The sequence below is a fragment of the Hippopotamus amphibius genome, chromosome 8, assembly GCF_030028045.1.
Source record: "Hippopotamus amphibius kiboko isolate mHipAmp2 chromosome 8, mHipAmp2.hap2, whole genome shotgun sequence".
Lineage (NCBI taxonomy): Eukaryota > Metazoa > Chordata > Mammalia > Artiodactyla > Hippopotamidae > Hippopotamus > Hippopotamus amphibius.
Window position 1 is genome coordinate 9,137,006 of NC_080193.1, and position 14,008 is coordinate 9,151,013.

Genomic DNA, 14,008 nt, shown 5'->3' on the forward strand with positions numbered 1-14,008 from the left:
ACCAGTGTGGTAACACGAATCTAGAGCGCTTAGAGCAATGCCTGGCGTAAGGCAGGCTCTGGGTCCGTGTTAGCTGCGGTGATTACCTGTCCTTCTCACTAGGAAACCACACGGTCTGCGTCACCAACGCGATACTCATGTAAGCTGAGTGTGGAGTGAAAACTAAGTGTCACAAGGTCACCTTCTTGCTACCCAAGTTTGGTATGTTCAGGAAGGCTCCCTGAGGAGACACTTCCAAGGATGAACAGGAGTCAGGTGACAGATGGAAGCAGGAAAGAAGGAAGGGGAGAAGGAAGGACGGAAATCAAGGATCCAGTTTCAAAACACAAAACATGGACTCAGAGAGCAATTTTCTAAAAAGCAGATGCTCCAAAGAGACTGACTGAGGGGATGACAGGGAAAAGGCACTGGAGTAAGAAAGATAACACTGGCACAAGGATTCCCAGTGGGAGGTGACAGTGACAGGAAAGCCTGTGCCATGAAATGAAAAGACGGTGGCACTCCGGCCTCTGTGGGGAGAAAGGGAGCACATCTGCAAGTTCCTCCAGAGGAAGCGGACACAGCTATGCTTGGTGCCTACTGGCCCTGCTCACAGGCCTGTCGGTATGCGGCACTCCGCACTCTGCCGGGCTCCCTGCTGCAGCCAGCAACGGCCTTCCAGTTTGGATTGCAGAGGGTGCAGACGTCCCACTTGGTCCCTGTTTCACTTTCTTGTGCACAACCTGGGAGGCAGCCTGGTGTGGTGCAAAGGACGCTGGCTTGGATGTCGGAAGACACGGGCTCCACAAGAGCTGGGGCCCTAACTGGTTGTGTCAGCATTAAGAAGGGACTTCAGTTCTGGGAGCCTCAATTTCCTTGTTCGACACAGGGGACAGCAGCAGCCCTGCCTCCTCAGGGGTAATTAGAAAGGTCAAGTGAGCTGAAACATTCCTCACCCCCAAGCACTACCCAAATGTGAACTACTGTAAACGGGGTGACCTTTGACAAAACTGTGACTCCTTGGGCGTGTGTTTCCTGAGTGGTAAAATGGGACACACTCCTGCCTTACGTTGCTGTTAAAAATGATTAAATATAATTACCACATAAAAGCTTAAAACAGCACTTGTTCATGATTATTTTTCTTGCTGGAACTGTGACCCCTATGACCCCAACATGTAATGTTAAGTCTGAACAGCAGGATTCTGCAGAATGAAATTAATTTGCCTTCAAATTAATTCAGCCCTGTACCCAACTGCCTAATTTATGTCCAAGATATCATATGTGTGAAAGCTCTAGTTCATGCCCGGGCCAATTAGCACAAATGAGATCAGCTCTGATCTGCAGGCTGGTCCACCAGCTTCCTCTGCTGCATGGCTGCAGCTAGGACTCTAATACCACTCAGCTCTTCCAAAAACATATGCGGCGAGTAGAGAGGAAAAACAGCACCAAGCACCTGCTGTGCCCTGAGTGGGCATCTCAGCACAGCAGGCACTAAGAGCTATCACCTCTCCTCCTGATTTTTTCTTTTCTTTTCTTTTTTTTAAAATAATGCTGTGTATTCCTGGAATTTTCTATGTGGACAACACATTACTACAGTAATGTTGTATCTTGTTTTGTTTTGAAAGAAAGGAAAAAAGCCGCCATCAGTCTCTATGGCTTCCAGATGAAAAAGTGAACCAATCGGTGAAAACCCAACATGGTTCTGGAAGAAACAACTTTCAGCACCCGTTCAGGAACTACTGTATCACTGGCATCCTTTTCCCATGTGAATTTCTGAACATGGAAAAACGACAGCTCAAGAGAACAGTTCTAACAAGAAAAAAGCCAGGAAAATTAAGAAAAGCAGGTTTCTCTCAAGTAGTCATTTTAAAGTGCATTTGTTTGATGGTTTTACTTCTCAAACACAGTGCAAATTTAAAGCCAACACAAAGTGTTTCCAGGCACTGCTTCCCTGTTTTAATCACCCATCGTGAACTTGCTACCAGGCTAGGCACTAGAGTTACAGCCATAAAAAGGACTATTCCCCCAAAAGGCCTCATTTTTAAAATGCGGAGGAACCCAATTTCAAAGGCAGAATGAAGGAAATTGCTGATCTGAAGAGACAGCGAGAGGCTGAGACTCTGTGGCAGCTGCAGAGCAGCAAACCCCCTGCAGAAGCAACTGATCAAACAACCCCAAGGGACAGGATGCCGAGTCAGGACATCCCTAAATGAACCATGACATTGAGAACAACACTGGTTTTGAGAAAATCAAGAACTGAGAGTTGGGTTCCGATGTGCCAAGGTTATAATACCCACTTGGCCAATGGCCCAGATGCAATCTGTGCAGAATGGAAATAACAAGCAGTCCTGCTGAATGACCAGGGACCAGAGTCCTGGGGAATGCGCTCTCATCACCAACCACATCACTTCCATCGTTATTTCAAGGCAAAAACTGCCACAGGAAAATCTACAACAGAAGCAAAAATGAGTAAAACAGGGAGTTTATTTTTGTTGATTTCCACAGGAGCGTAAGGCTGATTCGGGAAAAGGGAAAACTGTCCATTCAAACTTCATCATCTGGGACCACTCACAACCATCTGGGTGAAGACAAATAAGGATGCTCCTCTTGCAAGATCTTTCTCTCTCCCAGACTCTGGAAGAACCAATCAGGCAAGCCCGCTGTCTGAATCAGCCAGTTTTTGCATGTGTTTGCAGATAAGGGACAGTGTTGAATCAACACCATTCTCTAAGCTCACCTTGGCTGCTCTGTGTATTTTTTAAAGCACATTTTTATTTTCTTGGAGCTAATATTTTCCCAAGTAAAATACTTAACAGCTACAATCTTTAAAACTCTCTGTGAGGAGATACTGTTAGAGAAAAAACTCACAGTACCAACAATCTGGAAAACCTAAGAGCAGAGTATAGTTTCTGGGAGGAGGGTTTATAACATTGCTATCTGCTCGTACAAAGCAGCACTTCAAAAAGCGGTATACCAGGACTTCCCTGATGGCCCAGTGGTTAAGACTCCATGCTTCCACTGCAGGGGGTGTGGGTTCGACCCCTGGTCGGGGAACTAACATCCCACACCACATGCCAAGCGGTGAAGCCAAAAAAAAGAAAAAGAAAAAGAAAAAAATAGTAGTACACCAAAGGCAAACTATGCCAATATAATTTACTGTTAGGCTGCTTAAAGAAGCCATCTCTAAAAGATGGAGAAATGTACCATAATGCTGGCATTCCTTCTCTAAAACTGTAATCAGTGTAACATCACTGCCACAGAATCAATGCTCACACAATGAATAAATCACTGCTTAAATGCAGAGGACATAATGGAATTATACTATAAATACAAAAAGCAGTTTTTAAAATTAATTTAATCATTCACAGTTCATTTGGTAAATTGGTTCTACTATATTTTTTTCTACTGAATTATTTGCTAAAGATATTCTTACGCCATGAATCCACTATAAGTATTTATCAAAACCCAAAACCAAGACAGTAACTCATGATACGTTTATACCTTCCTTCATCCTCTCAATTGGCTTATTTGTTTGTTTGTTTACTTATCTAATTTAGTTCTTTAAACATGTAAGGCAACTGAGGCTGACAGCATTAAGTGACCTGTGCATATCTCAGCATCCTTTCTCTATTAGAGCTAGGCCTTGCTATCTATCTACACTTGTAGCTCCTGGGCTATTACCAGGAGGCTACGCTTGGAAAACTGCAGAGAACTTTTCTGGCTTTTTTTTTTTAATTGATAATTGTCGCTGTTTGAAATCATTTGATCTATTGTACAGTGTTCTTTTATCTTCAGGAGAACAAAGTGGAAAATGAGGTATTAAGAAGCAGGTGGGGTAGAAGATTAAATACTTCTTTAAAAAAATTTTTCTCTCAACTGCTGAGCTGTTAAAGCATTTTGTAATTACCCCAATAATAATAACAAATGATTTGGGGGACATTAAGTGATTAAAATATCAGCACCATACTTAAGGGAGAAAAAAAAAACTAGCTGGAAGATTTATCCCAAAGCATTATTAAATTTACAAAATGCTCACTCTGGCAATACCAATAAAGGGGCAATGTCACAGGATTCTGGGAAGATGGTGGTATCAGTGGCAGCACAGTTTTGGGATCTTTCCAAGTCCCTCCAGAAAAACACAGAGCAGGCAGATAACAAAACAAAAACACAGGGGCAATATTTACACAAAACTAGGTGATAACCCAAATGCAAGTGGGTGGAGGAAAACCACCAACAGCCACACAACCCATGTGCTGCTCGCCTTTGTGAGAAAAAAATCATAGGGCAGCAGTGGGTGCCTCACAGACCTGAGAAGAGCAGGCCAATATGAGACCACAATGGAAACAGGCGGGGTTTCTCCAACAGCAGGTGAGAACAGGGACCTGAAATAAAAAAGGTCTGAAGGGGCTGGAGAAATCTAGACCCCAATACTCTAGAAACCAACCAGAGAGGACTCCCTTCTGAGATATGCCCACACTTGAGGGGAAATTCCAAGAAATGGAATCAAATCTGAGCAGGACAGAACTAAGATGGACAAAGGAATAAGAAAGGCCAAATAAAAGCAGGTCAGGAAATCTCTGAGAGTAAGCCACCATGTTTTTGAACACTACCTGAAAACAACAGAAGAGGGAGCTCTGTGAAGTTAGAACAGCTTTATAAACCAAGCCAGCTTCTGAAAGCTCAGGAAAACTAAATTCACATAAAAATAATCACATAAAAATAAGAGATGGAGAGAGGAAAAAAAAAAAAAAAAACCAAAGCTCCAAAATTACTATGAGAAAAAAAGAGAATACAGTGCAGAACAGCACCCCTACAGGACAATACAAGAATGCTAACAAGACCAGCTCCAAAAAAAAGATAAAAACTATCACACACATTTCAAAAGACATTATTAAGAAAATAATACAAGACAGGAAATATTATAAATCAGAACTTCAAAAACCTCAAAAGTAAGGTAATCAAGAAATAAATTAGAAATAAAAGGAAAAGTACTTTAGAAACGAAGACTAACAGAAACCAAGAGCAAATAAACACAAACAATGCCCCCAAAGAAATATAAGGTAAAAAGCAGAGAAATTTTAGCCTGAAAGAAACGACTAAGAAAAAAGGTTTGGAGAGAAACTGACACATATCAAAGATAGGGAGTAAGATAAAGCATTTGGATAACAGGAGTCCCTGAAGGAAAAAACCAAAGCAAAAATACTGAAGAGTCTAAGTCAAGAAAACTTTTCCGGGGGAAAAAGAGAGAAAAAAAAAAAAAAAGATTGGAAACCATATATTAAAAGAACACATCACACACAGAAATACCAATTCAGAATAACCAATGTCTAGTAAAATTACTACATTTTAAGAAAAAAAACCAAACCTTATGAACATCTAGGCAAAAAGAACATACACTCTATAAGGAAAAGAATATTAGATTATCATCTGATTTTTTTACAGCAACACTTTATGCCAAAAGAAAATGAAATATTTAGATACTCAAGGAAATACTGCAAGCCAAGAATTTTATATCCAGAAAAATTCACCTTCAAGTATAAAGGTCACAACAAGGTCCATATAAGAAGAACTTAGAGAATACTGTTCCCAGGAGCCTTTCCTATTTGATTCCATCCCTTGGAACTGCTCCTCAGTGTGGGGCCTATCCTGGAAGGGAGCCCTCCCTGGCTGGTTTCCAGAGTACAGGGGTCTAGAATCTACCAGAGAAGGAGCTTCAGATGATTCAAATGACTTTTGTTATTTTTAAACTGCTTTCAGTAATCATAATGGTGGTGATATTATTGGTATTTTTAGTATAAGACTACTGTACGTATACTGTGAAAAACAAATGAGATAGATTAAGACATTCTAATTCATCCTGAATCCCCAAGAACCAGGATTCTTGGTGTGAAAGAAAGGAGACAGAGAAGTATTAATAAAGAAGTTAGGTAAAAACTCTATAGTCCTGAATTTGAACTGGAAAGATTAAGTCACAAGGTATATCTTCAAATATATATGTACATTCCAGTCAAATTTCGTGCAAAGCCTTAAGAACAATGAGCACCCAGACAGTGATCTAGAAAATCCATCTCCATCAAAACAAACCAGAGCTTCTGAGAGAAATGGCTGATTTGAGGTGTGGGTTAGAGATGTCCAAGATGGGCCTGGGACACCTCAACATACCAAAGAGCAAAGAAGCAACAGAAACAAGAAGGGTCATGTCAAAAGGAGTCAGGAACTGCGAAGAGGTTCCCATTAATGAAGACTGAATCCCCTCAGCTCTGAGAGAAGAAATGTAATGGACCAAAACCCATGAAATAAGTTCAAATCCACCAGTTCAAAATGAAATGAAAGGGGGAAAAACCTCCAAATGAAAAAACTAACTGGTCACCTTCTGAGGAAGACAAAGAACCAATTCATTATCTTGAAACTGGGTAAATAAAAGGAAAGAATCAAGCATTTACCCTGCTTTCCTATATGAACTGTACTCCTGGGTAACTAAACACAAGGTAAAAGGGAGCATTAGCTTAAAAATTTTATCAGCTGAAAAGCGAAAACAAAATCACTCTGAGACCCTAATGAGTTGCTGGATCTAGGTGCTGGGCATCAGTAACTGCTCAGATCAAAAGAGCAAAAAACCAGGCATCCTGACACCTCATGCCTCCTGAGGGGAGGCCAGACCACGAGCTCTGGGCTTGTCAAAGGGATGGAATCTGAATCGATTTAATCACACTCCAGGATCCAGCTGCCAACTTGCGAAGAATCTGAAAGACAGAGTAGCAGATTAAACTGGACCATGAGGGTGCGATCAGCAAAATCTGGACTTCTGGAAGCAACAGGTCAAAGGTCAGGCTTCTTCAACCAGAAAAGGATGGAGGAGGAACCTGTAGATTAGGAAAGACTTAAAAGACATATCAAGTTTTTAAAACTTGAAAGACTAAGCTACAGCATCTAGAGATGCACATTTGAGTGACTAAAACCACAAGGAGAGGCAAGGAAGTGAGTTTTACTGGTTACTTTGAGAGGGAGGGATGGTTTGGGACTGGGATGGGGCACAGGGAAGAGTCTGAGAAGGCTGGGAAAGTTCCATTTCTTGACCTGGTGGTGGTCACAGGGTGTTCACTCTGTAATAAATCTCCTACTCAATTCACTTTTTCACTTAACTGAATTCACTTAACTGTTTTGTGTGTTTCATAATACAAAGGTTTTTTATTTTTTTTTTGAAAGGGTAACGTGATCAATAATGCTGGAGATGGGGAGGGATGGATCAACCCTGCTCCTCCAAGAAAGGTTAAGACCCTTAGTTTAAGATGTTGGCATATCAGGTTTAAATACTGTTCCTTTCTCATAGCAAAACATGTCTGCAGCTATTCAAATGATCAACTTAGCAAGGCACCTTAAATGGGACAATTCCTTTTAATAGCATATTTCTTTAATATGCTTTGGCTGCCAAAATCATGAGATCACAGGAGGAGTTATCCTCAGCCAGAAGTCCATGAGGAAGAATGGGTAAACGTTTAAATGGCACAGTTCAGGAATTAATTTGTGTTTATGTAAAACAATGGTAAATAACAAAGCCTTCCAAACAATGTTTCTAAGTCTGGTTTGTGCATAGAAAATGAAGAGGGAGACAACAGTGGTGCGGTTTTCAAAGCTCTCCACCCGCCAGGTGAGAGGCCGCCCAAGGGACCACCTGCCCCTACTCCAGGCCTGACTTCTGGACTCCCTGCCTGAGCCCAGCCTTTCCAGCGGGTGTCGGGCTAGGATTAAAAATGGATGCAAACCCACAATTACATGTGAAGGCTAAGAAGAACATGATGAAGAGCAAGAAGCTGGACTCTCACAAGTACCCCTAAAACCTGGTTTCCTATGTAACCTACTTTTGGAATCTAAACCAGGGAATATAAAGAACTTACTTTACAAATCTTTCAAGTAGGTCAGTGTACACCTGCATAAAAAGGACTTTGTTAACCAGGGTCCACTAGACATTAGCTTGGCAATAAGCACTTGTGAAAACTCTTCACTCTCTCTCAATATCTTTTCATATCCCATTTATCTGTATAACCTTCGGCATAGTACTTCACTGTAACGTGCAATTCGTGCTAGCAATTTTTTCTCTCCTTTTTTGGAGGGGCTGAGGTCATGTGGTGCAATGGCATTCACAGAATTATTTGAAAGTCATTTTACTTTCCCTAAAATCTTCCCACCAAGTAGATGTGTCAACTGTTAAGAAGGATGCGCGCGCGCACACACACAAAGAGAAAAGACAATAGCATACAATTCCTTCGTGTAAGGACTTGTAAAATGGCTTACCTGCAGTTAAACTCCAGTGTCACTAAATTCTTGCACAGACCAATGAACAATCAAAACTCTACCATTTTCTGCACTTCAAGCCTGCACACACACACTCTTCGAAGGCAGTAGGTGAGTCCCGCTGGCCCATGTGCCCACCACACCCAGGGAACTTACCATAACAGTGCAGTCCTCTGAGCCGCTGGCAATGACCTGATCATTATGTGGGCACCAGTCTATGTCCAGCACTGGTCCTGTGTGGCCACACACCGTGGGGTAGGATTTGTCAATTCGACCAGTCTGAAAGCGGAGAGAAACAGACTTAATACGTAACATCGATGCCACAGAGTTTGTATGTTTTCTCAGACTCATGTCTCCTTTATTACTTCTACCCCAAACTCTCAAGAATCTACAAATGATGACGTTCACATCAGCCAACGTCAACCAGTAAGAACTGTCAACTTGCATTTCTAGAAACAGTCACTACCTAGGATGCTCCATCAAATTAAGAATCTACATTTTCAGAATCAAAGAGATTTTAATTAATCAACGGCATTAATAGACAAAGCAAAAGAGAACACAACAGTCTTTTTACCGAAATACAATTCTAAGAATAGCCAAATTGTAAATTATAGGTGTGTTTTTACTGTTTAAAAAACCAAACCTGGTATTATTCAAAATGTAAAATATAACCTTTAATATAATAAGCTAATACCCCCAAATATACAAATTAACAGTTCTGGAAGTAGATGGCATTTCCAGTGAGCAAGCAAAGTGATGGCAATAAAAAGAAATGCTTTAACCACTGCTCAGGGGCTGAAGGACATAGTACGCTTCAATGTCTTGGTTTCTTTCGTCAACAGAAACGCCAGCCAGGCCTCCTAATTAACCACCTTAGCTCTCAGCCATTACCCAGCTCCACATCTCATTAAGAACACAACTTCTAATGTTGGTCATAGCAACCATCACAATGTGCTCATGTTACACAATTGAACCTAACAAGCCAATCTGGCTTATTGGACCAATTCTGTGTTAACCAGGACAAATGTATTACAAGAACAGGTGTACAAAAGCTACTTCCTTTCTAAAAGGTTAATGCCAGTCCTTGCTGAGGTTCTTCTATCAATACATGCGCTAAACACAGGTGAACAGAAAGGCATCACCACAATGCAGGACGGAACCTATTTCTTGGTTCATGCTCCTCTGCTGTTACGGCCAGCTGTCACAATGTGGGTGCAGGCTTCTTGGAAAATTTTCAAGATCAGTAAGTTTGGATTTCTCCACTTTAACTTGATTGTGACAATCTCCAGGTCTAAGCACAAGGACCACAGGCTCCAGAGTCAGACAGATACGGGTTCAAATCCCTTGGCTAAAGAGTGCATGATCTCAGACAAGTAATCTCTCTAAGCTTCAGCTCATCATCTGTAAAGTGAGTAACAATAATACCTACCTCCCAGGATTACTATGAAGAGTAAATGAGAAATGAGGTAAATCATAACCTAGCATTACAATGATCTGTATAAGGTTTGTAAAAAATTAATTATAGTACCTAGAATACAGTAAATACTCAATAAAAAAAAAACTGGCACTTATTATTAGTTCTTCCTGTATAACATATTAACTTACTTCATCATTAAGAATTACAAATGTGTGCTGTCTCTGAACTCTGGGCCAGGCCCTGAGCTGAGTGCTGGAGACACAGAGGTGAGCAGGGCACCCTGTCCTGGCTGAGCGTCCATCTACAGCTCCAGTTACAGCGCAGCACAAGACATGCAGCACCAAGACAGGCCCAGGGCGGCAAGAACACAGAAGAAGGACATTCAACCAGCTGTGTGGGGGTTCCAGTCTTGGGGAAGGTTTTCAGCTGAGAAAGGTGAGTTCTAAGCTGAGGTGTGAAGATGGACCAGCCTATGGACCTGAGGCCTGGGTTTTTTCACACGTTCCCCCTTTCTCTTGCAAAACTAACCCAACCTAGAGTTTGGGTCTCCTGAATTGCATCAGTAAAACAAGAACTTCATAAAAGAAAATGCCAAGGAAGAAACAGAATATTACAGAGAACCTGGAGAGGGTTCTTCTTACATGAGAAGCCACGTGGGCCACTGACAGGCTGAGAAGCAGCAAGGGTCAGGGACCAGGCTGCTGGGGCTAGAGTGTGGCACTGCTATTTTCTCCCCTGAGGCTCTGGCCAAATTACTACATCTGGCAACCTCAGTTCCTCACCTGTAAAACAAGAACACTAGAGTTCTTTCTTCAAGAGCTGATGTGAGAATTAACTGAGATAATCAACGTAAAGCACCTGGTACTGTCCCAGCACCTCAAGTGCTCAAAAAAATGTTACCCCAAATTTAACAACTGCCAGAACCCACTCTACCAACATTCCTGACTGTGTCCTTCCTTAAAGAAAGAACTGCTAATAAGCACCTAAGCCAGGTGGTTTTACCTAATTCCCCTGTGAGCACTCTTCCCCTGGAGCTCCTCTCCCAGGTAGTGGTCTACTGCTCAAGGTGCTGGTGGTGAACTCACAGGTGTTTTTCTAATATTATTATTGTTTTATTATGTATTATTATTACTTAAACTATAGACATAGTTACTCTCTTGAAACTGTGATATCTTGTAGTTTAAAACATTCTGAGACACAAAGCCCAGGGTGAGCTCTGACACACATTGCAACAGACATTCCAGAGAAGAGAATGGAAGAGGCAAAAACTGGAGATGAGGGCTGAGGATTTTTCAGGTTTAAATGAGGGCATAAGTCTTCAGATTGCAGAGGCACAAGTCCGAAGCAGAATAACTAAAAATAAATTCACATCTATCTATATCCTAGTGCAATTCAGAAAACCTAAAACAAAGATAAAATCTCAAACAAAAGCAGCCATGGAGAAAAGACAGATTACCTACAGAGAGAGTAACTAGACTAACTGTGAGCAGACTTCTCAAAAGCAAGTACAGAAACAAAGACATGGGAAAATATCTCAGAAATATGAACAAAAACAACCACCTGTGCATTCTGTACCCAGATAAAGTATCGTTCAAAAACGATGGCCAAAAAAAAAAAAAAAAGAGAGAGAGAGATTTTAAATAAAAAGATACAGAAATTTTATCGTTTAAAGACTCTTATTCAAAGAATTAACTTCTTGAGCTTATCTCAAAGAATTTCAAAATTAATTTCAAAGAATTAAGTTCAAGGACTTATTTCAGGAAAAGAAAGTGACCCAGAAGAAAAAACTGGGATACCAAAACAAGCAGTGAACAAAAAAATTGGTAAATGTGGTCAATGTAAATAGGCATTGACTGTCCAGAATAGTAGTAATTACGACTAACTGGAGTACAGGTAAGACAAGGCAGGACTAAAACATGAAATAATAACATGTAAGAATGAAAGATATGATCAGAGTTCAAAGGTTTCAGCCCCTTCCCTAGAAAAAGGCATAAAATCTGACTAGTTTTAGATTTTAAGTCATGTAAGTATGTAAAAATTAAGGGTAAACACTAAAAGAGAACATATAACTTTCAAAAAGTATACGGAGTGGGAGGAAGGTTAGTGGAATTTTCAAAACATTTAATCTAAGAGAAAGAGGAAATAAAAAGAAAAAAAAACATAAGAAGTAGAAAGTACAAAACGAGGTGGTGGAAATAAAATCAACCATAAATCACGAACTGCAGTAAATATGAGTAACTTAAACTTGCCAGCTAAATGACAAGATGTTTCAGATCAAATTAAAACCAGCTATAGGACACATTTACAAAATAATAATACAAAAAGGCAACTAAAGGAGGGGAGGGGATATAAAAATATATACCAGGTGGAATCAGAATGGCCATCATCACAAAGTCTGGAAACCACAAATGTTGGAGAGGGTGTGGAGAAAAGGGAACTCTCCTGCACTGTTGGTGGGACTGTAGGTTGGTACAGCCACTATGGAAAACAATTTGGAGGTTCCTTCAAAAACTACAAATAGAACTACCATATGATCCAGTCATCCCACTCCTGGGCATATACCCAAAGAAAACCATAATCCCAAAAGAAACTTGTACCATAATGTTTATTGCAGCACTCTTTACAATAGCCAGGACATGGAAGCAACCTAAATGCCCATCAACAAATGAATGGATACAGAAGATGTGGCATATATATACAATGGAATATTACTCAGCTATAAAAAGGGATGAGATGGAGCTATATGTCATGAGGTGGAGAGAACTACAATCTGTCATACATAGTGAAGTAAGTCAGAAAGAGAAGGACAAATATTGTATGCTAACTCACATATACGGAATCTAAAAATGGTACTGATGAACTCAGTGACAAGAATAAGGATGCAGATACAGAGAATGGACTGGAGAACTCGAGGTATGGGAGGGGGCGGGGGGTGAAGGGGAAACTGAGACGAAGCGAGAGAGTAGCACAGACATATATATACTACCAACTGTAAAACAGTCAGTGGGAAGTTGTAGTATAACAAAGGGAGTCCAACTCAAGGATGGAAGATGCGTTAGAGGACTGGGGCAGGGAGGGTGGGGGGGACTCGAGGGGGGGGAGTCAAGGAAGGGAGGGAATACGGGGATATGTGTATAAAAACAGATGATTGAACCTGGTGTACCCCCCCAAAAAATATATATATATATATATATACCAGGTGGTTATACTAGAACAAATAGATTTTAAGGTGAAATGCATTATTAAAGATTATATTTTAACATTTAAAGAAACAATTCAGAGGAAAGCTATAGTCACTATGAACTTTAACTCATTAACTACATAGCTTCAAAATAATTACAGCAGAAATTGACAGAACTACAGGGAGAAAATAACAAAATCATAATCTTAAGAGATTCTAATAAAGATTTAAGAGATCAAACAGACAAAAATCAGTATGAATACAAATGGCTTTAACAAAAGTAACAGGCTTGATCTAATGGATATACACAACTTGCAGCCAACATTTTAAAACACACATTTTTTTTTTTCCTAAGCACGCATTAAACATTTATTTTTTTAAGTAACTAACTAGGATACCACAAAGCAAATCTCAAAAACTGCCAAGGAATCAATATCTTACAGAGCATGTTCTGAGTACAATGCAATACAGTTAAAAATTAACAGAAAAATATAAACTAAAAATCTTCAATACATCTGAAAAGTCTTTAATTTACTAAACAATTCATATAGAAAATCATAATAGCCAATAGAAAAAGGTTAAAACTGGCCAGTAAATACATACTATATCAAAACTTGTGGGATATAGCTAAAACAAATCTTAAAATTCCAAATGAAATAAGCAATCTCCTAGAAAATATGATGTATTGAAACTTTTTCAATAAACAGAAAACCTAAAGAGCCCCACAACTGTGAAAGAACCAGTACTAACTCCATACATCACTGCCCACCCAAAATCAATCAATCAATCAATCAATCAATCAGTCCAGATGATTTTACAGATGAGTTTCACCAAACATTCAAGGAAGAAATCATCTCAAACCAATGTTTCCAGAGAATAAAAGATAAAGGTGCACTGCTGAACTCACTACATAAGGAATGTACCGCCTTGATACGAAGGACAGTATAAGGAAGAGAAACTTAAGCCTATGTGACTTATAAATATTGATGCAAACTCCCCTCAAAAGGGGGGGGGGGGGGCCGGAAAGTAAGCCAAATTCAGCAGTGTGAGCTGTTCTCAAAAAACATAAGTAAAGTAAAAAGACAAGCTGCAGATTGGGAGAAGATTTTATATTTATGTGTATGTGTGTATATATGTAT

The 14,008-nt window shown here is 40.1% G+C and overlaps 1 protein-coding gene across 4 annotated transcripts in view; it reads right to left on the minus strand.

The window, feature by feature from the left end:
* Positions 1-14,008, minus strand: part of CORO1C (coronin 1C) — a 72,950-nt gene that overhangs the window by 15,087 nt on the left and 43,855 nt on the right. For 3 of the 4 annotated variants that reach the window (XM_057745181.1, XM_057745184.1, XM_057745183.1), the window contains exon 3: positions 8,428-8,550. In XM_057745181.1, coding sequence (XP_057601164.1) covers positions 8,428-8,550 — 123 coding nt within the window. Of the gene's footprint in view, positions 1-2,276; positions 2,744-8,427; positions 8,551-14,008 lie in introns of those variants that run through there. The other variant, XM_057745185.1, reaches the window with a different exon arrangement.